At 43.2% G+C, this 27004-nt stretch overlaps 1 protein-coding gene across 1 annotated transcript in view; it reads right to left on the minus strand.

Annotated features, from left to right (window-relative positions):
- COL22A1 (collagen type XXII alpha 1 chain) overlaps positions 1 to 27004 on the minus strand; it is a 196093-nt gene that overhangs the window by 85776 nt on the left and 83313 nt on the right. Inside the window, exons 12-20 of the mRNA XM_041479400.1 lie at positions 21539 to 21592; positions 20211 to 20264; positions 15751 to 15804; positions 13605 to 13649; positions 8945 to 8998; positions 7675 to 7732; positions 3870 to 3874; positions 1976 to 2011; positions 561 to 590 (exon numbers count right to left, since the gene is read on the minus strand). Of these exons, the coding sequence (XP_041335334.1) occupies positions 561 to 590; positions 1976 to 2011; positions 3870 to 3874; positions 7675 to 7732; positions 8945 to 8998; positions 13605 to 13649; positions 15751 to 15804; positions 20211 to 20264; positions 21539 to 21592 (390 nt within the window). The remainder of the gene's footprint in view (positions 1 to 560; positions 591 to 1975; positions 2012 to 3869; positions 3875 to 7674; positions 7733 to 8944; positions 8999 to 13604; positions 13650 to 15750; positions 15805 to 20210; positions 20265 to 21538; positions 21593 to 27004) is intronic.

A 27004-nucleotide genomic window follows, 5' to 3' on the forward strand; every position in this document is an offset into this window, starting at 1 on the left:
AAAGAATAGTTCTTGCATAAACAGCTTCCACCAGCATTTCCCCCAAGCCTACCGAGCTCTGAAGGGCTTTAAAGTATCATTTACATTATGCATACAATTGTATTAAGTAACAGCTAAATGCAAATTACAGATCTACCAACAAAAAATCAAAATCTAAATATGTATATATTTATTTTATACATAGGACTAACAGATTGACACAATGGGTATGTCCCCCCCTATTTGAGAGCCCAGGTTCAGAGACAAACTAGGCAAAAAATCAAATACTGGTTAACATTAATGTTAATACATCCCTGTCCTTAGATAATTGCATAGCTGACTCTACAATTCATACTTCTCATTGGTGTAAGATTCACATCTGAAAATGACATTGCCCTTTTTCCTTTTTTCATTATTTTCTCCACTGTAAATAGGAAAATTTATTTCTCAATATCCTGATAATGCTTCCATCCACCTTCCCTTTAAAGTACTATTTTAAAGCAAAATCTAATCTAGCATGCAACAGAATTACATTAAAATATCCTTGCAATGAAAAAAAAGAGATATTGAGTCTCTCTTACTTCCTCTCCTTTTAGGCCTTCAGCGTGCACCTGCAATAGAAATGCAGAGTCATAAAGGATGGAAAGAGTAAATACAAGGCAGAAGGTGCCAGAGGTATCATGGGGCCCCAGAGGGTATTTTTTCCCCCTTGCTGTTCCTTCAAGTTGCATGATAACTCCTACAGCTCCTCAAATCCTGTTGCAGGCTAGGAGGTGCTTTCTATTTAAAGAGCTCAGACCAACACAAGGTTTTCTCTCACCTGTGAAGTGATTTGGGTGGCTGCATAAACAGTAAGAACTTAATTAATTATCTCACTATATAAATAAGTTTGTAAATTCCCCAGATCTTGTTTTATTCTAAACCACAAAGATCTGTTGAATGCAGAAGGAATCACATAACAAGCAGACTGGGTTGGGATATGCCCCATCAGTTAAACTCATTTTCAGATGTTACACGCATCTTTCAAAATTTCTTGGTAATTGCTATCTCGTCATTAATATCACATTTAAACAGGACAGCAAAATGTTCTTACCCAAATAGCCTGGGTTTTTTTCATAGTTTTCTAATTCCTTTACTTTCTACCACATTCTGAGTAAGGGAATTGCCTCCTGACTTTACCATGATTACAGGGAACCTGTCATTCTTTTTCTTTTTTTTTAAAAAGTCAAAGGGATGCTCCCTAACTGCTTTGTTACCAGCCCATACTGAACTCAATTCTAGACCTCTCCTCTGCATACTTAGTGGTAAATCTTTCTCCATTCACCCAGAGCTAACCTCTTCATACAGACAGTACTAGTCTCTGGACATCCTTACATCCTTGCCAGAGATGTCTCTGGCATCAGCAAAGGCCCTGATGAAGGCAGAGGGATGCACAAAGGATGTTAATGTAGTGCCACAATAAAGATAAGCCCCACTCTTCTTTTTTCAGTTTAATTTTTTCATTAGTGCTTTCCTGATTTCAGCACATCAAGTTCTAGTTGTCTTAATATTCCACCACTGAGCTAAGGAAAGATCATCCTTCTCTCTCATCAGAAACTGCCTTTTTCTTCTCCTGCCCCAACTCTTACACTCCAAAGACACTCAGCTACCCAATACTGAAATTCCATTTGCTTTTATAACTTGGCCAGGCTCTATGTACCAAAGGCCACTTGGAATCAACTCAACAACTGTCAGAAACCACACAGTCCTGCCACAGTACTGCTCTGTCTGATGCACTTGAGGCAATGCTTTCATTCACAGTCTCCCAAAATTGTAGCAGAGCATCTCCTCATTATCACATGACTTCTTCAAAAGTCTTACTTTCAAAAACTTCTTAAAAATAATAACTCAAAAAGAGTATTTAAGAACATCTCTCAGTGAGGTCCTCCCAACCTGCATTTCTACTTCTCATGCAATAATGTTAAAAATTCTGGGAAAGCTAAAAAAAAATTCTTACTGAAGTGCCAGGCAGTCCTGGAAGTCCTGGCTCACCCTGCAGGGAAACAAGAAAAAAATGAAAAAACATACATAGAACACAACATGGCACAATACACAACAGTGCAAAGTAAAAACAACATCCTGAGCATATTTTGTAACTGTTGTACATTCTTATTTTCAATAACCATCTCATAATTAATAGATCTAGACACACACCCTCAATTAACTGTTTTCTCTGCTCTGCAGATGAATACATGCAGAAACTGCTTGTGGTCTGTGTTACTGTGATGTTTTACATACATTTTAATGACATTCAGTGACTTAAAATGAATGATGCTTTGGATGTGCAATAGCATTAGATCTGTACTTCAAAAAATCTTGTATTTGCTTTGTACACTTACCACACAAACACACAAAAGTGAGAAATGGCACCATTTTCCCCAAGTCATTTTATAGAGCAATTCACACCATAGTGGTTGCAGGACACTGGCTTGCTACACCCTCTTTTCATGATTTATTGCCATCTAGGCTATCAATTTGTTCCAGTTCATTTTTCTGCAGCAATGCCTACCATTTATTATGCTTTAAGACTGTGTATACAGAAGGTTTATCCTTTACTTTAGGCACAGACTGCTGTTACATTTATCACATAGCTTCCTTCCACACTCTATTGATTCATTACTCATGTAGGTCTCTGAATGACCCAGCATATCTTTCATATTTTTTTCTCTTAAGTTCAATTACTCTTTGTTATTTATGCAGAGCATCACAGAATGGTTTGGGTTGGAAGGGATCTTAAAGATAGAATCACTGAAATATTAAGGTTGAAAAGACTTGCAAAGCCATTGAGCCTAACCTTTGACTCAACACCACCATGGCAGCAAGTCCAGAGCACTGGACTTGCCACATCCAGTTGTTCACTGAACACCTCCAGAGATGCTGACTCCACCACCTCCCTGGGCAGAACCTTGCAATGCCTGACAAACCTTTCAGTTTGTCAATTCCTCCTGTCCCTACCCTTTCCCCCCAAAAAAACCTCCTCTGCTCCTCCCCTCCTCAGATGTCAATCCTTCCCCAAGCCTGCCCTTTCCTCCAGAACTTTCCCTGTCAGTTTTGTATCCTTTGAAACCCCATTGGTTTACTCAAGCCTTTCCCCTCCCTTAAGACCCTCTATTGGTTTACAGATTGTATTTCCCCGCCTTGTGTTCCACCCCCAGTTCTCCCGATTGGTTAAAAAGTGTATCCGCCCCCAAGACTGCCCCTGTTTATAAGCTAGTGCCTGCATCCAGTTTGGGGTTTTGGGAGTTTCCCATTGAATAAAGTCACCCCAGTTCCCACTTCAGAACCTGTGCTGCTGCCTGTTTATCTCCGCCAAATCGCCGCTGGCAGCTGGAATTTCTACGGGGTCTGCCATGGGGATCTGTCATGCCCCCATTGTCGCTGGGTTGGGGGCATACAGCCCCCATGCTGCAACAGCTGTCTCCACCAGACGCCTCCTCCTGCTTCCCACAGGTGACGTACAGGCAGCCACAAGCAGTTTTGCAGGTCACCTGGATAACCATCACACTCCTCCACAGGGACAAAGTGCTCCCCAGACCGGTCACCTCAGGGAGCCTCCCAGGACCTTACACACAGCCTGGAGGGAGGGCACTCACTGCCCCTCAGTGACACAGTCACACGCCACAAATATTGTCTCTGTCAGACTTGCTGCTTCTCCATGGCCCTCTGTTGACTGGGGCATCTCTGTTCCAAGAGCAAATGCCAAGACCAGGCTTGACAAGGGTCAACCTGCTCCCTCTGTCAGCAGCCCCAGCAGCAGTAGCTTTTGGCTCTTCTCCCAGAGGCAGAGCACAGTTCACAGGTCCTGTAGCCAGCAGCCACCGACAGGTTGTGCCACCATGTCCATGGGGCACTGTGGCTGCTGACAACGCCCAGGAAGCTCCTTCCCCAGACATCTCAGCTGAAATGTTCTGGCGAGGGTCAGCAGCAAGGCAGGGCAAGCACCTGCCACCCCTTCGACATGCAGGCGGTGTGCAGCTCCGCAGAGGAACCCAGCCTGCCTGGAACTACCTGGAGCTCACCACGATGGAGGAGCTCACTGAGGTGCAGGAAGAGCACGGTGGCAAAACCTGCGGAGAGTCATTTAGAGGCTTTGCCCCGTGCCTGTGTGAAGACAGGTACATCACGTCCACCTGGACCCAGGAGCAGTCAAGTGTCTGTCAAGAGGCCAGTGCAGAGGCCCAGGTGATGCCCAGCGCTCTTGGCTTGACCAAAGATGCTACAGAAGAGACAGGAAACTCCTCTGAGCTCCTGTCGTCTGTCCAGTTGGAAGAGCAGCAGTCTCTCTCTGGCAACTTGCAGCCCTAGGATAGTTTTCCAAAAGAGCCAGACAACAAGTGAGAGGAGGAAGAACTCCCAGAAACAGAAAGTGAAAGAGATAGGGACAGCATTCCTCAGAGCACATTCCTTGTCTTCTTGAAAGAGAAGAAGGGAGAGGCAGGAGCTTCTGCTCTGGACAGAGAACTCTGGGACAAGGGGCAAAATGAGCTTTTGCTCACACCAGAGCTTGAGGAGTGCTCAGACTTCTCAGGTTCTCCCTCATCTGGAAACCCCTGAGAGGACAGGGAAACTCATCAGCTGCCTGAGCAAACTGCATGTGGCAAGCTGCTGTGCACAGGGTCTGAGGATGCTTCAAAGCATTCTCTGAATATTGAGGCAGTGGAACTGGAGAAGTTGGAGGAAGGACATCCTCTCCTCCCTGGGCCAAGAAAGCCCCTTGGTGCAGCACAGCCTTTACAGCTGGACCAAAGTCTGTACACGGGAGACTGAAAACTGCATACAGCTCATGCCTCTGAACCTGGGGTCTCTCTTTAACTACCAGGATGTGCTGTCCAGGGACACTCAGCTAGACCAGCTACAGGCAAAGTGGGAGGAAGAAGAGCTCCCTGACAGAGACACTGCAGGAGAGGGGGACAGTGAGGCAGAGAGCGAGTTGTGCCTCCCACTGCAAGAGGAGGGAGCAGAGCCAGCAGCTTCTCCCCTGGACAGTGACCCCTGTGAAGAGGGGCACAGTGAGCCTTTCCCCGGGGCACTGCCGGAAGACATAGATACGTTTTCAGTTTCTGCTTTGCCTGCCGCGGACGAGGCTGACGCTGCAGGCACGGAGGCTGGTCGTGCCCAGGCCGCCCCTCCCCAAGAAAAGCGCTGTCGGGCTGGGGCGCCAGCAGGAGCTTGCCCGGTGCCTGCCCAGCCCCTGGCACGCAGCGTTCCTGCTGGCCTCGCTGGCAGCGCAGCCGTCCCGCAGTCCCCGGCCCCATGGAGATGGCGCTCCATGGCCAAGACGGCCCGGCGGGCTCTGCGCCGCCTCTTCTCCTTCAGCTGCCTCAGGGGGCAGCCAGAGTAGTGAGCCCGGGGCCAGCAGCAGGCAGGTTCCTGAAGATGACTGCTCACCCTTAGGCAACCAGTTGTCCCAGGTAGGTCCTGCTGCCGGCCCCCAGCCTGACATCCATAAGAAAACAGTAAGGCAGCCTGGTCAGGGAGAGCCGGCTGAGGAAGGAATGGCAGAGCTGCCTTGTACAACCCACGGAGGCTGGTCGTGCCCAGGCCGCCCCTCCCCAAGAAAAGCGCTGTCGGGCTGGGGCGCCAGCAGGAGCTTGCCCGGTGCCTGCCCAGCCCCTGGCACGCAGCGTTCCTGCTGGCCTCGCTGGCAGCGCAGCCGTCCCGCAGTCCCCGGCCCCATGGAGATGGCGCTCCATGGCCAAGACGGCCCGGCGGGCTCTGCGCCGCCTCTTCTCCTTCAGCTGCCTCAGGGGGCAGCCAGAGTAGTGAGCCCGGGGCCAGCAGCAGGCAGGTTCCTGAAGATGACTGCTCACCCTTAGGCAACCAGTTGTCCCAGGTAGGTCCTGCTGCCGGCCCCCAGCCTGACATCCATAAGAAAACAGTAAGGCAGCCTGGTCAGGGAGAGCCGGCTGAGGAAGGAATGGCAGAGCTGCCTTGTACAACCCGATAGAAGTTGACTTAAGGCCCGGTCTGCATTGGGGGTGGCATGCCCGCCCTGCCCCCAAGGCTGCATTTGGAGCTGAGAAATGCTCCTTGGGCCTCAGCATTGCAGGCAAAGGAAAGCACTCCCATCCTCCTTTCCTGGGGGCAAATAGGAAAACGCCTCCTTGCATACTAGCAGCAAGGACTGGAGAAAGGTGTGAACCCTGAAAGAACGACCTGGGGCCCTCACCTTCACAAGAACCACGGAGATCCCCAGTGCAGACAAGCGCATAGTGAGAAAGGACCAATGTGACGGTGCTGGAACCAAAGGTCTTGGATTGTCTTCTGCTTCATCTCTCTCCCAACCCCCTCTTCCCCCTCTTCTCTTCACATCCTCTGGTCCTCTATTCCTTTCTATCTGTCTTCCTCCCATTTATTGTTAAATAAAATCCCCATTGTTAGCTTTGTAAATGGTCTCGTTGGCATCTTAATTTGGGCAGAGGCATCTGTCATTAATCCCAGTCTCAATAGGGCTACATATCTGCACACAGCACTCGAGATGTGACCTCCCCAGTGCCCAGCATAGAAGGACAGTCACTGCCCTGGTCCTGCTGGCCACACTGGTGCTGACACAGAAGTCCAGGAGACCACCAGGCTTCTTGCCCACCTGGGCACTTGCCAGTTCACGTTTGACCACTGTCACCCAGCATCCCCAGGGTCTTTCCAGCCACTCTGCCACAGCCTGCGGCACTGCAGGGCTTTGTTGTGGCCAAAATTTTTACAGCCCAGAACTTTGCCTTTTTGAACCTGATACCATTGACCTTGGTCCATCAATCCAAAATATCTGGTTCCAACCCTGTACCTCAAGCAGACATGTCACCCACCAGATTAGGTTGGCCAGGGCCCCATCCAAACAGGCCTATTCCAAAAAGAGTTCATGTTATGTGAGAAGTAGTGAAGAGATACACACCAGCCACTCTGAAAATACCAGACCAAGGAGACAAACATCTTCTGGAAGCACCAGTTACAGCTGGTTCAGAAATATGAATGAAGTGTTATGAACTCAAGACTGATCACTACTGCAGGAAGAGAATAGTGGGAATTGCTTCCAGTCTCTGCATTCTTGGAAAAAGGTGACTGACTTCATCCAGAGGAGAAAAAGAAAAAGAAATCCAGAACTGGCCATGCCTTTCCACTCCTCCCGAAGAGTCGGAAATACCAAAACCACAGCATCATCTCTAACAGAGAGGGAAACATAAGGCTGCCCTGAATACTTGAACAACTCTGAAAAATAACAAGGTCAAAATTGCTGCTGAGAGAAGTGAATAATTATTTTGCAGGTAGGAGGCTCAGAGGCATTTTGTTGACACTTTCTGAGTCAATTCTACATCTCCTGGGTGAGAAAAACAGCTTCTACACAAACATATTGACACTTCTACCCACATTTCTTACATGAGGAAGATTGCCTGACCCAAAGTATACTCTGTTTCCTTCTATTCTCACTGTCAGAATTCAACTAAGAGCATAGGAGTCATAAACAGATACATTTTAACACTCACTCACACCCATTTCAAACTGAAGCCATGTCAGAAAATGAAATGTTTAAATACATGTAAACTTTTTTATATACAGACGAGATAAATATTAGTCCAACAGCCCTGATATTTCCAGCACTGGGGGCCCTGGGAAGAATTAACAAATGTGTTTCTAAATCCACTCTGTCCATCCCATCCCAACTTACCTTGTCTCCTTTGGTCCCACTAGCACCAGGAGGGCCAGGGCTGCCAGGAGGACCCTATAAAGAGGTAAAATTGAGAGAAAATTCTTTGTTTCTGAAGTGCAGGAGAAATATAAGGCTGCAGGTATTGGCAGCACAAACGGGATGTCCTGTTACATTGGGTAGGAACTAATAGAACACATGAGGCTGCTTTGACTCTGCTGCACAGAGGGGAAAGAGAATGACAATGGAGATTCCACAGCAACCATAATAACACCAATCTGATTTCAACTGATTCAGAAAAATTGCAGTTCAGTAAGTATATCAGCGTCAAACACAAAATTTAGTGTAAAAAATTTAGTATAAAATTCAGGCATGAAGATTTACCCCCTTCTAAGTCTAGACATGGAAAAAGAAGAAATGCTTCAGAAAACCCAATTTCTGTAACAGGGTTTCACTTGGAGATATTGTTCCTTTGAAGTACTAAACAAAAAGAATCCATTTTGACATCCCTCTGCAATGTGCTACTTCAGCTACATTTGCTGCAAGTATAAACCAGTTCTTTATCCATCTGTAACACTGGAAAACATTTCCTTCTTCCCGGGATAGTGATAAACACTAACTAGACACAGACTTCTTGGTACAAGGTAAACTGTGGCTGAGGAACACAGCAGGTGCTGCACCCTGGAGGTATCAGGCTCAAGGGTGGCAGTGATTAGCTGTGTGGCTTTTGGCATATCACTTCTGTCCTCTGCTTCTTATTCTGTCCTTTGCTATTTAGACCAGAAGGTCCTTGGAAGAAAAGAATGCTTTTCATTAGGTATCATTCCCTGGGTAATGAAAACAGTCATGTGGAATCTACAGATAGCGGTTTTAGACAAAGCAGTGTGTGTCTGATCAGCAAAACTGTACTGATCTTCTAGGCCATTTTCTGTTTTCTTTTTGTTTAAAAAATGTAAATAGTTCCAAGCCTTTTTTTTTTTTTTTTTTTTTTTTTAAACAAACCCAATATATTAAATCCAGTTCTCTTCTTTTCCTGTTGTGGGCTTAAACAAACATTTAGACTATCACGTTTAAAGGACTGACATTTCCTGTGAGTGTAACTTGCATTCTAGTTTAGTTCTAAAAGCAAACAAACAAAAAAAGAAAACTGTACCAAAGATCCTTAGAACAGAGACATGTTTGGGTGCTGTCATGATTCAGCAACCACCCAGGATAAGTCTCAGTTTTAGGGTCAGCTTCCACTCTTTCCCAAGAAACACTTCCAGTTTTTGAGTATTTGCCACATACCTGTTTCCCCTCCACACCTGGCTTTCCAGGGAATCCATCCAGGCCTCTGTCTCCCTGGAAAAAGGAGAGAAAGAACCACTATAATTTAAATATGTGATGTTTAGGTCACTGCCATGAAGGTGATGTCCAATCAGCTGCTCCAAGAGTAATGAATAAAGAGAGAAATTCCAGCCAGTCCCATAGGAAAATAGCTGAAGTTCCTACACGTGTACCATGGAAAGTTGCTGCAACCAGAAGCAGGTGTGTGCTAGTTTTCCAGGTTGGCATCCTTCCTCTGCCTGCTGAAGTGGGTTTGTGTAAACTGGACAATGTGCTCCTGCAGAATGTCAGCCCAGAACAGCTCTTACAAAAATAGTAAAGCAATCCAGCAACAGGTTGGTTTTACCCAGTAAAGAAAAATCTCTCATTTTTCACCTTTCCTTTCTGTAACCTGGGGGGATAATTAATTTATTCCTGTATGTCTCCAGAGCTGGACAGTCCACAAAGTCCGTATGCAATGGATTTCACCACTTTATTTTTATTGCTTAAAGATAGGGGTTTTTCCCCCTGTACCTAAACATGTTTTTATTTTGGTTTTTTTTTGTTTGTTTGTTTGTTTGTTTGTTTTTTGTTTTTGTTTGTTTTGTTTTGTTTTGTTTTTTGTTTTTATTGCTGCAGTTCCAGACTAGTAAGTCTTTCCCTAACCCCCCACAGAGGAAAGTGTTATGTATTTGAAGATTTACAAAACTCTCCTTCCAAATTTCTCTAGACTAAACAACCATAATACTTTCAACTTTTCTTCATGGGCATGTTTGTTAGTTCTCTGATCATTTTTATTACTCCCTTTTGTGCAATGTCCAATTTTTGCACATCTTCATTGTAGCTAGGTGCATGAATCTCAATACACCTGAGGCTAATTCTGAGCAGGAATATATTTTCATGTTTTATAGACTGTTTTTCTGTTTAAATCCCAGGATAATGTTTACTTTACACCAAACACCCTTCCACAATACAGCTCCTTGATCAGTTGTTCCCAATCCATAACTGCAATTTGTTGTCCTATGTGTATGAAACATCCTGCAGCTGACCTTCTCAATGTCATCTTCTGCTTTGGGGGATTGTGTTCACAGGATAATTTTGACTTCTGACCCTGATCTCTACTGTTCTTCCATATGCAAGTTCAACATGCATTTTATAGTTGAGGTTCTTGATAGAGATAACTGGATCAATTACATACTTCTGCTGGACTTCACTTTTCTCCTGATTGTGGCCTTTGACCATTCAATTTCTTCAGTTTAAAAACTCCTAGAAACAGGGACTTGTACTTTTTAAAGTCCTTAAACCTCTGAAAAATGAAACACAGATTTTGTCTAGATCCTTCACACATAGCTGAATGTAAACTATCAAACACACACACAGTGCCAATGTTAACATGAATGTGCATGTAAAAACAAATTCTACAACTACAAGCAGTGATAGAAAACTAATGGTTTTATGCAGTTTTTAAGTGTTTTTCTATATTTTAAACTCTGTTAGCTCACTGTTATTACCTGCAAACCTACACTTACAGGACTGGATTTAATTAGCTTCTTTTGTAAACTACATTGATTTGCCAAGTCAGAAATGGATTTTCTAATCATTATTTATTTTTCCTCCTTAGAAAGTCAATCAATCTTCCAACATAAATGTTATTTCAAATTATGTATTCAAGGAATGACATTAGAGAGACCCATATCCTCCAGAAGGCAGCTGAATACCAGTGTCAGACACCCAGATTCACTTGCTTTGGAGGTATAGTTTCCACATTAATGCTTTCCTTTGCACTGCCTGAACTACAAATATCCTGAATTTAAGACTTTCAGCAAGCAACAGCTTGGTATATTGCTGACAAAATGTGCAGTGTGTTCCCAGGAGAATTTTTAACATCAATACACTGCAGCAATGAGTACTTCACACATGCTGGTTTAGATGCCAAAACAGAAAATTGTCTATGTTTTTACTGCTACCAATGGGGGCTGGAAAAGGCAAATGTATTATTTATACAAGCAAATACAAAAAAAGCTATTTGAAAACACTCCAAACAATTGTGTTTTCTGCTGTTTCTTTAGAAAAATCTGTCATTATAAATATTTTTATTATTTTTCCATTCTTTAAATAAGGATACTCAGTGAAAGGTACTTTCCTTCCAACAGAGAGAACAAACACATTAAAATTTCATTCTCAAATTTTCACTTCAAGATTCCATTTCTTTCTACTGTGTTCTACTGTTTTTTCTTCTTTTAACCAGTAGAACAAAATAGTGAAGATTGACAAGCAACTAGGGGAAATGACAATTCTGCCAAAACTTTGGTGCTGCTCTCTGACCTCTACCATTTATAAAATTTAATGATTTTTGGAAAAATGATTACCCAGCTGTCTGTAGGGCCCTGGAAAGGCTGGAGGAGAAAAAAACCCACTGCAGAAGGGTCTGGCAGCAGCAGACCAGTTCTGCTACCTTCTTACACAATCCCTTCTCAACAAAACAGACAAGATTTTACAGGATGGACACAGGACTTTGCAGCAAAAGCAGTGCCCTTAGTCACACTGAACTGCTGGATGTGCCTAAATTAGAATGCCAAATATCACATACAGATATGGCTCGTGTTAGCAGGGCAGTGCATCAGAATTATCTCTGAGTCTGTCCTGGGGTCTACAATCATTGGATGCAAAAAGGCACGAGATATCCCTCACATGTTGCAGTGCTTTTCCTAAAGTGCACGTGTAACCTGGTAACCTGGTGTAACTGCTGGATTTGGGAACCTCAATATAAACCCTCAACATTTACGTCCAAGGTCCCAGGATATGTGAATAATGCAGCAAGATGGATGGGATAGTTAGGGCTCTTTTGGTAGTAAGGGGGAAGACTTGATAAAACAATACTCAGTGCATGAACTAGTGCTCCCTCTGATATTATAACTCCTTTTCTCTTCAGGCACAAAGAAACACAGGTTGCGTAGGTGTCAGTATTGAGGTTACAGACTGAAGCGCAGACAAGAAAATATTTGGCCCACTGAATTTACACCCACTGTTTTCACAGTAGTACTGACTGGTAAAAGTTAAAGAACTGGCAGTGGATGCACTGAGACCATCATTAAAACGTGGGAAAAAATTGAAGCACAATTGTTGTAGCAGAGATTTGGCTGCTTCAGGGAAAGAAAAAACCAAAGGGGGAAAAAAAAAAAACCAACAAAAAAACAAAAAACCCAAAAAAAGGATGGGGGGCACCTCTAATTGTGCAGATCCTTCTAATGAAACAAAACCTAATTCATTTCTTCCCCACTTTAATCTTCCTCTACTTAGTCAGTTGTCTGCCCACACACAGCTCCAGCTTCCTCTCCCCCATTACAGTGATGTCAGAAAGATGGATTTTCTTCCAGGAGCCAAATATCCCAGCAGATTAGACAATGTTGCCTCTGGAAAAGCAGCAGAGGCACTGGCTAGACACAGGACACCTATCCAGTTCTGAAGGAGAAGCATGACGAAGATAAAGTGCAATCCATCCATTTGCTCTAGCTGCAATAACGGACACAGGACACCTATCCAGTTCTGCAAAGGGCTGAAAGAGAAGCATGACGAAGATAAAGTGCAATCCAGCCATTTGCTCTAGCTGCAATAACGAGGATAGGTAATACAAAATATGATCATGGTTCCTTTATCATAAACAGCAAAAAGGATGTTTGTCAAGAGAAACACAATATCTCATACTAAGGGTCTACTGATAATTTTTTCCCAGTAGGCAAACGTTTGGTGTTAATTGCTGGGTTTCCCTTCCAGAAGAAGATGGAGACTGAGAAATGGGAACAGAGCTATGCCAGCAAGATGATGACTCTCCTTTACACAAACACAGGCAAAGCTGCCAGGCCCTCCCTGAGATAAACCTGTGTCAGGACTGGCTTGAGTCATAAGCAGGACAGAACATTTCTGGGGGCTCCTGGGCACTATCAAGCAGGTCTGCAGCAGAAAAGGGTGCACATCTGAGGTCTCTCTGAACACAATAAGCAAACTGAAGTAACTGAGGCTTTGTGCCTGCTCAGCTCTCCTTTTAAATGCCCATTCCAGGTACAATAAGCATTTGGTCTTTTCCTTGAGCCACGAAAATGGTTCAAATCCCAGAGTGACCTGTACTCTATGAAACAGCTCTTCACAGGAAAGAACATGGAACTGGGAAGCAATTCCATTTGGTTGAAGCCTTTGACATAGTACAAATTATCTGGTCCTTACTGCTAGTGAGTTTATGGGGATGGGAGAAGAAAGAAACATAGGAAGTTGGATGATGTGAAAAACTGGAATGAGATGGGAAAATGCTAGATGCAGACATGGTCAGTGGCAGTCAGTGACCATTCTCAACTCTTGGGTTGCACACACAATGTGAAGTCCCCTTCAGATCTCCACACTGGCAACCTCCACTCCTCCTCACTCTCCTCCATCCCTAGCTACACACACACAAGAAATCCCTAAACCTGTGCTTAGTAGACAGCACAGATCCCAAAAACCCTCCGCACACCCATGGGAGGTGGGGAGCACTTTGAAGTGCAGTGCAGTGAGGACACTCCATCCCTCTCCAGAGCTGCTGGCCTGGTAGTCCACTTCAACTAATGGATAAATGAAAAGCCTGGCTTTTCCTATCATGCAGCAGGAATACCTTGTCTCCTCGTGTTCCCTTTTCTCCTCTTTCTCCTTGTAGACCCTAAAAATAAAAATAAACAAAGATTATAAAGCTAAATCCAAGTAGAGGCACAGTTACCTCCTCTAATTAGTCACCAAATCAGTGTGCACATCTGCACAATCAATTCAAGTGAACCTCAAGGACATTTTCTGTGTTGCCAGTCCTCAAATTTGGCTGCAGGCGTGATCTAAGCAGTCTCACAGAGCAGGGACTGCTTGTGAGCCCAAGAACATCTGTAATATAATATTGCCTGCAGACACACAACCCTCCTGCCAACAGCAGAGTGGAGGGACACGGAACACACCACAGATGCAGATGGTCTGGAAAACAACCAATGCTCTGCATTTTTCAAGTTTCTTGTAAACAATGAGAACTTTGGTAAAGGACAATACTGATGAGAAAACCTATCACATAAACACTCAAGAATTCCTGTTCCTGGTGGGTTTGGATGTGGTAGCCAGACAGACAGCAGGTAGCTTTGAGAACTGGCAGAGGCTAGATGGACTCTGTCCTGGGGGCCCAGCACATTTTTGTGCTGTGAATGCAATGCCAGTGTTCCTCAGGACTGCATAATTCATCTCCTCCCAGCTACACCAGAAACATTTCTGGAGCTCGGTTTGATGTGACACTAGCACAGACAATCGACTCAATGGGCACAAAAGGATTTCACCTTTCCTTAGCTCAGCAAATACCTTGTATTTTATCTTTATTGTAGAAACTGAGCAATCAACTAATAACTATAGAGAGACAAATATGCTCAGACAGTAGTGACCTCTCTAGACCTGCCAAAACTTACAGTGCTTCTTGCTGTAATAATTTAAGCTTCAGTTTACTTTACACTGTAATGGAGTCTTACCTCCAAGCTAGTGAGAGCTCCATGTCTGTGTATATTTGGCCCTCATGTTGATTTACATAATCATCTAAATGGGCAGAGCTATTTTATACTAGAGCAGGTTTCTCAAGAGTCCAGTCCAAGCTGGCCTTGGATGTTTCCAAGAATGGGGCATCCACCATCTCGCCAGACAACCTGTTCCAGAGCCTCACCATCCTCATAAGTAAAAACTTCCTGCCTTATGTCCAATCTAAATCTCACTCCTTTTACTTTAAAACCATAATCCCTTGTCCTATCAAGACAGGTCTTATTAAAAAGTTTGGCATCTTCTAAATATTGAAAGGCCACTTTAGGTATCCTCAGAGCCTTCTCCAGACTGCAATGAGTTGAGCAACCTCAACTCTCAGCCTTATCTCACAGAGGTGCTGCAGCCTTCCTACCAGTTCCATGGCCCTGTTCTGGACCTGCTCTCAGAGGTCCATGAATCTTTCCTGTGTTGGGACCCCAGTGATGGATGCAGCACTGCAGGTGGGGTCTCACCGAGAGGAGCAGAATCATTTCCCTCACCTGCTGCCATGGTGCTTTTGGGCTCTGAGTGCACACTGTCAGCTCATGTCCAGCTTTTCATCCCCCAGCACCCCAAGTATTTCTTGGCAGGGCAGCTCACAATCCTTTCATCCCCCAGCCTGTGGGAGATGTCGCCCATCTGGGTCAGCAAATCTCAGAAAATCCAGTCAGCCTTTCCAACAGCAGCTTAAAGGCTGCTTACCAAGCTGGGACCACAAGACAGAGATGCTAAGTGGATAGAATCTAATTTATTTTGGTCTTGCTGTTTGTTCATTCAATGCAGATTTGTCCCCTGAGCCCAAAGGCTATTCCCTGAGAGCTTTGAAAACATGACTGGAAACTTGCTGAGAGGTGGTATTTTTTTTTGGTGTTCTGATGAAATTTTAAAGCACCATATAAATGGTGCATCATCACAGACCAAAGCAATTGCATTACAGTAGGACCATCACAAAATCACCAGCTGTTATCTCAGTAATCAAGTCATTTCTGCTGACACCTCTCTACTGGCTACAGGTCTGTTCCTCATTGAGGAAGACACAAGAAACTCAGTGAAGCCAAGACAATTTCACCACTTGGACATAATGCAGGTAAGTGGTCAGACAGATTATAGACTGCTTAATAATACATATATATATATATATATATATATAATCTGGGCAGAACACACTGAAAAAGTAAAGAAAGTTTTAGAGCAGTAGAAGTCGAGCAAGAGTTGGGACTTACCGGTGCACCTACGTAGCCTTTGATGCCCGGCGGACCCTGTTTTCCCTCGGATCCCTGGCAAGGAATTGAGATAACAGTAAACCACCAGAATTTCTTTCACATAAAAGACCCAAGAATAAAATTAGTTAGTCAGAAATGCAAGTTACTCTTCCAGGCTCAAAATGAGGCTTCTTGACTTTCTCAGTGGTAATACAGGAGTCATGTCTTACTTTCCAGCTACTTACCCAAACTGACGCTCCAATATTTTCCTCTGTCCCCTCAGACAAGTTTTATCCTTCTGCTTTCAGACTTAACCTACAAAGGCTAACTGTCCCATACAGGTTTCTCTACAGCTTATTTCAGAAGGTTTGGCAATGTCAGTTGTTGCCCCCAACAGCTGTTGGGGCTCCTGAACGCAGTGTTAATGGAACAAAGCAAAGGTATACATTGCTGCAAAGTGACCACAGTCTTCAAAATGTTATATGTTTTGAGGAGTAAATGCAAAAAAACAGATCAAAACTAAATTTTCCAATGTTTATGTTTACTGATAAGAAAAAATGCAAGAGGATCAGGTACATTTCGTCAGTCTTCCAGCTGGTTGTGCACTGACTCACCCTGGAGAATGTACACCGTAATGGAGACTACTCACAGTGTGCCTTTTTGTGTCTCACAATGCCTGAAAATTATCTGGAGACACAGCTGAACAGGCTCAGCTCTCAGAACTGTCCCATTTTGCCAGCCTGGGCCTGGCAAGTTGGCCTAGACAACTGGTTTGGCATCTTATATCAGCTGTTGGACTGAGTATTTCCTTACTTACGTCACTTCCCCATCCCACCACTCTCCTTCGTTTAACTCCTATTTAACACTAATTGGGTGGCTGTAATGGATAAGGCTTCAAAATAGATAGAGATACTATTACTATATAATTTCAAAATAATTTCTAGATTTTGTATTAATAGAAGTTTCATATTAAAAAGATAATAAAATTAAAAATGCAAGATGTGTTTGCAATTAATTAGAAGCAGAACTGAGGCTGGTTTTTTTCCCCAGTGCAGGTTAACGAGAGTAGGGTTCAAGCACAAGCAAAGATGACTCTGGGATCAGACATGTGAGAACCTCTGCAAGGTCACAAAGCATTGCAAGTCCTCTAATAGCAAGCATTCACCTAAATCTCTCCTTCAGCCTGCAGAAAAATACTGCTACCAAAGTCTAGGCAAAACCCCAAGAGAAACAGAGTCCTGCTCCAAGTCATCCAAATTGCAGAAGTCTAACTCAGTCCTGTTACATAAAACGTGGTTGTAACACTCAGCAGAAGTTATAGAGAAATTGGGTTTGTCTGGATGAGATGTGCTGAACCCACTCAAGGCCTGTGCTGAGATCATGTCTGGTAAACCAGAGAAGCGTGAGACCTTCGACAGCTCGAGCAGGCAAGAAGGAAATTTGTCAAAATGAAACTCTTACCTAATACTTTTTATTTCAAAGGATTGATTTTTTTCCCCTCTCCCTCTGCTTTTTCTATTAAGTGCAGATAACTGTCAGTTCAGATGGGAATGCTATAGCTATATCTGTGCCACAGCAATGACAACCACAAAAAAACCTCTTTATCCTTTTATTAGAGCTACATGGGGGGAAAATGAATGGAAAGGTTGAATATTTGCAGCAGGATATTGCAGGCTAAAGGGTATGATCTCAAAAATCCAAACTTTATTTCTCTGCTATAACATCGTACAATGAACAATGTGAGATATGGCCCTTTTGCTCTGGACTCACTTACTCAATTTAAATTAACCTTTGAGGTCCCACATATTTATGTGGGAGTTTTCCCCACTGACCAGCAAATATTTCTTGCCATCTCAGATTACCATGACATCTGTAACCAGAAGCTCCAACACCTCAGCATAAGGCTGGCTTTGATAACTCATCTTTGTGCCCAACTTGTAGCCAGCAAGACCACACATCCTTCTTGGGGAACAAAGAAGTTTACCCTCCAAGTTTGATGAAAAAGAAAAAACTCACTCCAAACCCTATCATTTTATGCTGAAGACACTGAGCTAGGAACAATCTCCCCCAGAGACACCACTGAAAAGTAAAACCAGGGATGACATACCAAGGCCATTTCATTCCTGTAACCTGTACATGAACCCTAATGGGCTCAATGACCATTTCGGTAACTCTTTGGACTGAAATTCCATTTCCAGAAGTCTGGAGGACTCTTGTCTTTGCTACTGGAAGCTTCACACAATTAATGAGGTCTGTAAAAAGTACAAGACAATTTCTTAAAAGAAAGTGCTGGCAATTCCCACTGAAGCAAAAGGCTTCTCAGCCAAGGAGATAAACAAGGGGCTGAATTTCTTGGGACACAGGTATCATTGCTGAGCACAGACTGGGCTTGCCTGGCTCAATGCTAATGAAGATGGATTGAGACAGGAAGGATCACAACCCAACCAACCAGACAAACTGCAGCGTTGCTCTCCATGGAGCCTGGGGTAGAGCCCAGAGCTGCTAGATTGATGCCAAAAATAAGTGATTTGGCAAAAAACCTCTAAATAATCATTACACCAATAACTGGAGATGTGACCTCTCTAATTGCCAGTTCCACCCATCCTTATACACCTTGTTCCACACTGATGAGGTGCTCAGGCTTTACACTGAGGAGTAATGGGGATTCCTGTTTTAGACTTCAAAGCCATGTCAGCACCTCAGGCTTATTTCTTAAAATAGCTCAGGCCAGAATCCAGCTCAAGGACACTGCTCACAGCCAATGCTCCATTGAGGTAAATGAAAGTCACTGTGAAAACACACAATGATTTTACATTTAGGCACTGTGGGAGGCTGGGGTTGGCCAAACTCATGTCTTCCCTGGGAGCACCTGGCACTGCCCAGTCAGATGTCTTTAGGTCCAGCCCCACCAGGACCTGTCCTGCCCAGCCCATAGATCTGAACTCCTTCTGTTCTGCATTGCCTCATTAATTGGCTGAACTGCATGTTCCTGAAGAACCTGGTGGGAAATATGGAGGAGGATCAAGTCCACTTAGAGGAAAATGTAGGTGTCTCAGTTTAGCTTGGTTTGTAAAAGCTTTGCAAAGCAAGTGTGAGGAAATTCATACCACAAAGAGCATCATATAGCCTGCTGGTTTGTAACTCCACTACAAGAGACATGCAGGACAAAGAAAAAAAAAGTATTTGTTTACTTGATAGGAGAGATGGAGGTAAAAAGCATTTGTGAGTGGTAAGTTCAGTACCTTTCATCCAAGATCCAAATCCTACTAAGGGCAAAACATTCAGTGTGCCTCCACTCAGCTCAGCCCAGCCTGGCTTTACATGTGTCATTTATCTCCTGCTGAAGCCAATGTGGTTTCCACAGAGAACCCTGGGATGGCTGCCAAGTATTTCTGCTAATTTACAAATTCCTCATGAGTTCTGATACTCTCCTAATGGGATTTTGGGAGAGGGTGAATTTCTCTCTATGCAAAAATACAGGGAGACAGGGCTCTGCATAGCTGAGGAGGACAGAGGACCTGTATATGACCTGCTTCATCAAGTCCTGCTTCATCAAGTCCTCTCAGACAGAGCCAAGGGACAGTCAAGGCTATACCCAGAAAGGTGCTGAGGTACTTAACTCCTATCTGAGGATAATGGCATCACTGAACTCAGTGTGAGATTTAGGTGACTAGAAATGGCTCTTCCAGAAAGATGAGATATTCAAAGGTCTTGGCTTGTACAGGAACAGAACTGAGTGAAGTTAATTCAGTCAAATTGTTGTCCTTGCAGCACCTTTCACAGGATGAGCTGAACTTGCTGTGTGTGATATCCCTAAAAACACACTTGTCACAATGCACTATCTACTTTTTGAGTTACAACAACAAGGCTGAAACTACCTGAGGGGTATTTATTCTCTCAATAATCAGGGAACAAGGCAAGGAGAGCTGAGACTTTGAAAGGAGGTTAAAGGCTGCTTCAAAATTTGTATTTCTGATGTTCAGCTAAGTCCCATCAGATCTGCTTTCAGAAGCACCTTGTTTGAAGCAAGCCCAGTGATATAAGCACTGGCTCAAGTTCTGTATCACTGAGGCACTGTTCACTGGTGCAAAACTGAAGCTCCCAAAATAGAAACATTCAGGATAGGATCTCTACATGATCTCTTTTTCAAGTCATAGAGTTGGGGTAATAATTCTCATCAGCATCTTAGTGAGAGTTGGAAAAGCTACAGAAGATATGACACAAGGCTTATGTGCCCCAAAATAAGTTTTCTTCACCTTCTCCAGCTATACTGTTGATTGAACAAAAGTTATTTCTTCTTCTTACACACTTTGCATAATTGCTGGTACCGTAGCAGACCCCTGATGACAACAAGCATTTTGAGTTTTTTGATTTACCAGTGAGAATATCAAATGTCATCAACAATGAGTAATTCAAGCCATGTAAACATAAAAAATCAGTGAAAAAGTTATGCCTGCCCTTGCAAAGAAAGGAAAGCTTACCTTTGGACCTGCTGGCCCAGGCAGCCCATATGCTCCTGGCTGTCCTGGTTCACCCTGCAAGTAACAGAAATATCAGTGGTAAACACAATCTTTTATATATAAAGGCTAGGATAGCTCAAACTAGTCAGTACATGCAGTTAGAAATATTGACAGTCCTGAGTGCCATTATACAGAGATCTGAAAGTTTACAATGTGTTTTCCTCACAAAAATGAAAGCAGAAAGAAAATGGAAACTGAAGCAACTCTTCATCTACTCTCAAAATACAACCAAGTAGCAAAAAATGAGTTCTCAAAGTTGTGAACAGCTTGCACTAATTACAGTGTGCAAAGATGGATTCCGTGGAGTCAGCATAATGCTTTTGTTGTTGAATTGTCACCTTGCAGTGTATAAACACATCTTATAAGGAGTTCTGCAAGTACAGCACTGTCCAATCCCATGTCATGTGTGATGTGATGAAGTTGCATCAGTTCTGGAAGCAATATTGAAGAATTGTCACAGTTTTTCCAAAGTAGAACAATTGTGGAACAAAGAAGAAACAGGATGTAAGGAAAGTAACTTTTTTGCTGTGTGTAACTTCTTGTATACCTGCCTTCCAGAGAATCCTTTCCCAAGCTCCTTCAATTGCCACCAAGTGACTGCCACAAAGGGACAGTGAATGACATGGTGAAGGTTCAATATCAGTTTGAAGCTATTTCTAAGAGAGGGTGATCAAGCAAGGGAAAGGATGTAAGGCTCTAAAACACACTTCTGTGAGATACTGGAAAACACATTTGTGGTTTTGTGTTTCAACTGTAGTTCTCTTACAGGCAGTATTTGGTACACTGCATCCTTCCTTGAACCAACCGTGCCCTCCTCCTCATAGTTTAGTTTTTATCAGTGCACAAAAGGACTTGAGGTCTTTTCTTCTGTGACCAAGACTCCAATTTCTTCAGCCCATGGCTGCTGTGGAAAGCAGCATGGTCCTTTGCACCTTTGCTGACTCTACTAGCCAAGAACTCCTTACCAGCCACAAAACACATGGCCAGGCTCTGCAGCTGCAGCTATTTACCAGCAGGTCCCAAACCACAGGCTGCTCCCTCTCCCTCCTTAAGGAATGATAACAGAGCTGCCCTGGAGCCTCCAGCCATGGTTAATCCATAGGACACCTGCCTTGGCTGCAAACATGTGAGGGAGAGTTTTGAGGCCATTAACCTCCTGCCATTTGTTTCTGCTGCTCCTAAAACTACCGCACAAATCCCCCAGATGTGTTCCACTCCAGGCAGATTGATGCCCAATGCCTGCCTCGCACTGAAAAGCAGGATTACAAGGGAGGAACAAAAAGGCTTACGGTATCTCCTTTTGCTCCATCCCTCCCAGGGGGGCCAGGTGAGCCCAGGGAACCCTGAAACAACAACAGAGTTACCATCAGCACAGCATTAACACCCCTGCAAGTGCAGTGACACGAGTAGCACATCTAGAGAAGAATAAGAAATGAGAGCAAACATTTCAACACAAACATTTATTATTTACAGTTCCTGGAGGAGCTGCTGCTGACATTAACACACTAGGGATGATTGATGAGCTGCTAATGAGGAACTAGGCACTCTAGTCCACTTAACTCATTTAAGAATAAATTAATATAAAAGCTCTGGAGCTAATTAGACACATAACAACTGAGTCATCTTAATATTATAATATCACCTTATCTTAGCTTCTCTCTTCACCATTTCATTGTCTCAAAAATTGCATTTTTAATTTTTTTTTCCTCCTTGATTATACAACATTCATCCCAAAGCTCAAGCCTCTAGGCAAAGCTATAATATACTTAAGCAGTAAGCCTAAAAGCAAACGGAAAAGAAGCCTTTATGTACCGAAGCAGTCCTCAGGAATGACCCTGGCCACTGGGAAGTGAGTCCCAGAGCTGTGAATATGCAAAGGTGTAGAAAACAAAGAAACAGAAAGCCAAACACCAGTTAAATTAAGATTTTTTTTTTCCATTTAAAATATTCCTGTGCACCAGGATGAATGGAACTGAATATGCTGAGATTGGTAGCTCCCTAGCTAACAGGAACAGCAGCAAATGTGGAGAAAAAGCAAGTTTTCTGCCTGCAGCTGGCAATTTAAAGAACAGATGGAGAGTGGAACAAACAACAGACAAGTCAGCACACAGTGAAGAACAGGCTTAGTGTTTTCACTTTCAGTCATTGTAGCAGTTTTGTCTTAGGTGTGTTATAAAAAAAGGCTCAAGTGGGAAACAGACATGGGCACTGCAGGCTGTGACTGTACAGGGCTGGTTTGTTGTATGTTACTTGGAGAGGTATCTTGCCTGTGATCTGGAACATTTGCTGTTTTATAAGAGGTGGAAAAAGTTTAATTTCCTAAAATTCCTCCTGCAAACTAGGATTTGAGTAAGGGATTTTCAACAAATGTGTCAAAAGTCAATACTACTCAACAAAATTATCTCAGTACTGGATTTAATTTTTGGTTTTTGGGTTTTTTTTTGGGGTTTTTTTTGTTTTGTTTTGTTGTTGTTGTTGTTGTTGTTGTTGTTGTTGTTTTTTAAATGATGATGCAGTAAGCAGCTAAAGGCCACCACAGTCCAAAAGTTATTTATGTTCAGTGCAAGTAAAGGCATAGTAATCTTTGGCTTTCCGTGTCTCATATTGAAGAGACTCTAGTGTTTCTGTCTGTAGTAGCACTGAGTTCTGTTCTATTACATTTATGTATTTTGGAGTTTTACAAAGTTTAGGCAAAGCTCATGCCTTTGAGCTCTCCACACATTTGTCAAATGTGGCTAAGCACCATCAATAGATTAAAAAACTTTAGGATGCACTTTGATGAAAAACACTACAACATCACAGTCTCCTTTTCTGAGCACCTTGCTTACACAAAATGAAACACAATATAATACAGAGGTGAAAGAGTAGGGTTGGTTTTCATTAGACTTCCACAGCAGTTTTATAAACTCTTAAACTTTTCAGAGTATAATTAATAAAGACTTGGACTTACTTTTTCTCCTTTGTCCCCTTTCAGTCCAGGAAAGCCAGGAAAGCCTTCTTCACCCTACAACACCAATGGAAGAAATACCTCATATCAAATGCCATATCATTCTGTGGTTTATCTGTGTACTTTAGACAGTGCAGTTGTCATCTCTTGAGAACTGAGTCCAGCTTTTCACCCTCACTGTAACAATGCTGTGCTCAGTTGCCTGTAACTTGACGATTCACTTTCAGTTTTCCATTCCAGTGCATTCCTTCCCTTCCTTTTTGTAATTACCATCCAGAACCAGCAGTTTTCTAAGTAAAAGATTATAGAGACCTACCCTTGTTAAAAAAAAAAAAAGTATTTGAAGCACAGCAACACTTCCCTGAGAAACCCTCCTGTTGCCATATTCCAAGGCATAAGAACTTGAAGTTTGGCATGGCCAGCCTACTACAATGTCAAGTTCCCAATGCCATGGATTTTTTTTTTTTTAAATTGAAATAAATGGTATGGAAATTGACATGGAAAATTTTGGAAAAATTCAAATGTAGGATTTTTTTCCCTCTAGCTACTCTCATTAGGACAAAAGACTGGGTAGGACAAAAGACTGGGAGCTTTTTCCCCATCTGCTTTTGTGAAAACTCACTAGCACAGAAAAATCCTTTTGCAAGAGCATTAAATTGGCTAAGAAGTTGATGCATACATTTCCAAGTGGTCTGCACACACATAAGGACTACCTAAATATGTAGATAAATTTAGGCCAAATTCTACCACTAGCAATCTTATTTCTGACTTTTTTCCCATAAGTCTAGTCTAACAGACTTAGATGGATGTACTCCTAGGGCAAGGTTACCTATTTTGACAATAGTGTCAAAATCAAGCCTTACCTATTTATAGATGTATTTGGCACTTAAAAGTTAACAAAAGATAGTATCTGAAAAGTATCTGTCCTGTATATGCAAATTAAAGTCTTTGTAATCACATTTCTTGGTAACTGAACCTTCACAAAGCACTCCAGAATTTGCAGTGCAGCTGGTGGTAAAAATCAGCTCTGCTATATTGGAATGGCTCTCTAATGAGACAGAAAACCCATCAAATAGCAAACGTGATTTTTGAGGAAATAATTTGCTCTAAGAGGTCAATATTACTTAAAGGAACTCCTGTTCCATGGCAAAGTGTGTCACACAGGTAGGAGAACAATTTGTGTCTTTCCTTTGCAAAGCAAAAGGAGTTTGCATAATGTCCACTTAATTAGCGTCTTCTCTTGCCTTTTTTTTTTTTTTTTTCTTTTTCTGCCATGAAATAGCTTGGAAAAGCTGAACAAATTAATCCTAGGAGCAGTCAGTAAGTTTGAAGCACAGTGCTCACAGAAATATTCATGCAGGACAGGAGAGTGTCCACGAGCTTTCCCACTTTTTCTCCAAGGAGAAAATTGCACAGAACCTAGACTCTAGAGACAGGTTTAACATCCCCTGGGGAACCACCACTGGAAGTGCTACAGAGTGGGAAGAGCTCCTGCTTCTGCCCCTTTTGCTGACTTCCAGTAGAATCATTAAGGGCAGAAAAGACCTCCCAGACTGAGTCCAACCATTTACCCAGCATGGCCAAGTCCACCACTAAATCACATCTGCATGTTTTTTTCAACACTTCCAGGGACGGTGATTCCTTAACTTCCCTGGGCAGTCTGTTCCATTTGCTTGACCATCTAAAATTGCAAGCATTGTGTAAACATGAAAAAGAAAGAGCAGAGTCAGAGAGCACAGGGCAGTGGAGTAACTGCCAGGCAGACACTGCCTGCAAATGCTCTGGGATGAAACACACTGGGACAACAGGTAGGCTCTGGCAGCTGTCCCTGGGGAACAAAAGTCCGTCACATTCTTTGCACAAAGGCCAGACCTGGTTGTGCCACTGAGAAGGATTAAAATAATCCTGTATTCCCACAGATTGGCTGCACTCCCAGCTTCAACACAACAGGAATCAGGTGGTGACATGTAAACCACACGTAGCTGTTTATGCCATGCAGTGCTATTGTCACCCATGTATGTTATGAATATCTGAAATTCAAAGGCTGTCCTTTTCTGGAGAAACACCAGGACCAGAATAGGAGGGTAACAAGGACTTGGGAAATGGGAAGCACCAGCAAAAGAAGAGGCTACTGATAAAGAGGGGAACTGACTGTAGCTTCTAAGGCATCTTCCCTTAGGCTTAGCCTATATTTTTTGGAGTAGTTTTACACTTTAGATGGGGTGGCCTTTTTTTTTTTTTCTTTACAATAGTTTTGTGGAAAAAAAACTTGAATGTGCAGGTAGTGGTACCTGGGGTATTTTGCAGTAACAAATATGACATTTGCAGTAACAAATAAGCTTGGCTTAGGAAGTTCTTAAGCAAGCTCTAAGGATACAGCACTAGAAAAGTCATTCTGAAAGCTCCATCATTCTTTTCTCAAAGAACTGATAACAATTTTGCAAGAAAAAAAAATAGCAAGGTTTTCTGAGCCATACTTTTTGAAAACAAAAAGTTTAACCAGAATTCAGTAAAAAGGATAGGATTTTGAATTTCTTTGTATTTGCTTTTAAATGGAAGCATTCAGAGCCCCACAATGGATACAAAGCAAGGGGTAACAACTGCTTCTGTTCTTCCAGGGACTCAGAGCAGGGCTCATGTGTGCACATGGGTTATCCAGACTCAGTGGACCAAAGGAAATTCCACATCATGAGGAACTTCAAAGCACAGGCAACTGTCAGCTGCTGCAGACAGAATATTGGGGTGATGAAGAATAAAAATACTCCTCTTGGCTTCAGCCAGAAAAAAAAAATAGGTGATCTGGGTAAGGACAGGCACACTCAGAGACGTTCTTTTGTTAGTTTGTGTACATCAGCAGAATTATTCAATTTCTATATTTGAGGAAGGATGTCTTCCTGGTACATCAGCATCCTGTGGATTTACCAGACCATGCCAGCTCCAGGTTGGTGATCCCCCCATATGGTGATACTCACCATATGCACATGTACCTCTAATTTGTTGTGGGTCGTGCAAAAATTCACCTCACGTGGGTTACAGTGAGCCCCACTACCCACAGTTTATGGAATACCATATGTTTATGGTCAGTGACCAAACTGTATCCACATTTGCCATGGTGTAACCCCAGCCAGCAGCCAATCCCCACACAGCCACTCTCTCACTCACCCACCAGTGGGATCTGGGAGAGAATCAGAAGTCTAAAAGCTGGAAAACTCATGGATGGAGATAAAGACAGTTTAATAGGGAAAGCAAAAGCCAAGCACACAACCAAATCAAAACAGGGGAAAATTCCCTGCTTCTCACGGGTAGGCGGGAGTTCTGCCATCTCCAGGAGAGCAGGGCCCCATCACAGGTAATGGGTACTTGGGAAGAAAAACACCATCACTGTAAATGTCCCCTTCTTCCTCCCCTCAGTTTATACACTGAGCATGATGTCACATGATCTGGAATCCCTCTGGTCAGTTTGGATCCCCTGTTCTGGCTGTGTCTCTTCCCAACACCCCAAATTTCCTCCCCAGCGTGGCTGTACAAAAAGCAGAAAAGGCCTTGGCTCTGTGTGGGCCCTGCTCAGCAATAACAAAAACATCTCTGCATTATCAACACAAATCCAAAACACAGCCCCATACCAGCCACCATGAAGAAAATTAACTCCACCCCAGTCAAAAACTAGTACAACATCCTGTGTAGATCCTGCTATGTCTGAGTGGAGATAATGATAAAATTACAGAAGAAATAACCTTAATTGCTAGATTATTTATTTCATCAGAGTGGGAAAAACCAGAGCATAGATTTTGCCATATCCAACCTCATT

The sequence above is a fragment of the Pyrgilauda ruficollis genome, unplaced genomic scaffold, assembly GCF_017590135.1.
Source record: "Pyrgilauda ruficollis isolate IOZ18807 unplaced genomic scaffold, ASM1759013v1 scaffold48, whole genome shotgun sequence".
Classification (NCBI taxonomy): Eukaryota; Metazoa; Chordata; class Aves; order Passeriformes; family Passeridae; genus Pyrgilauda; species Pyrgilauda ruficollis.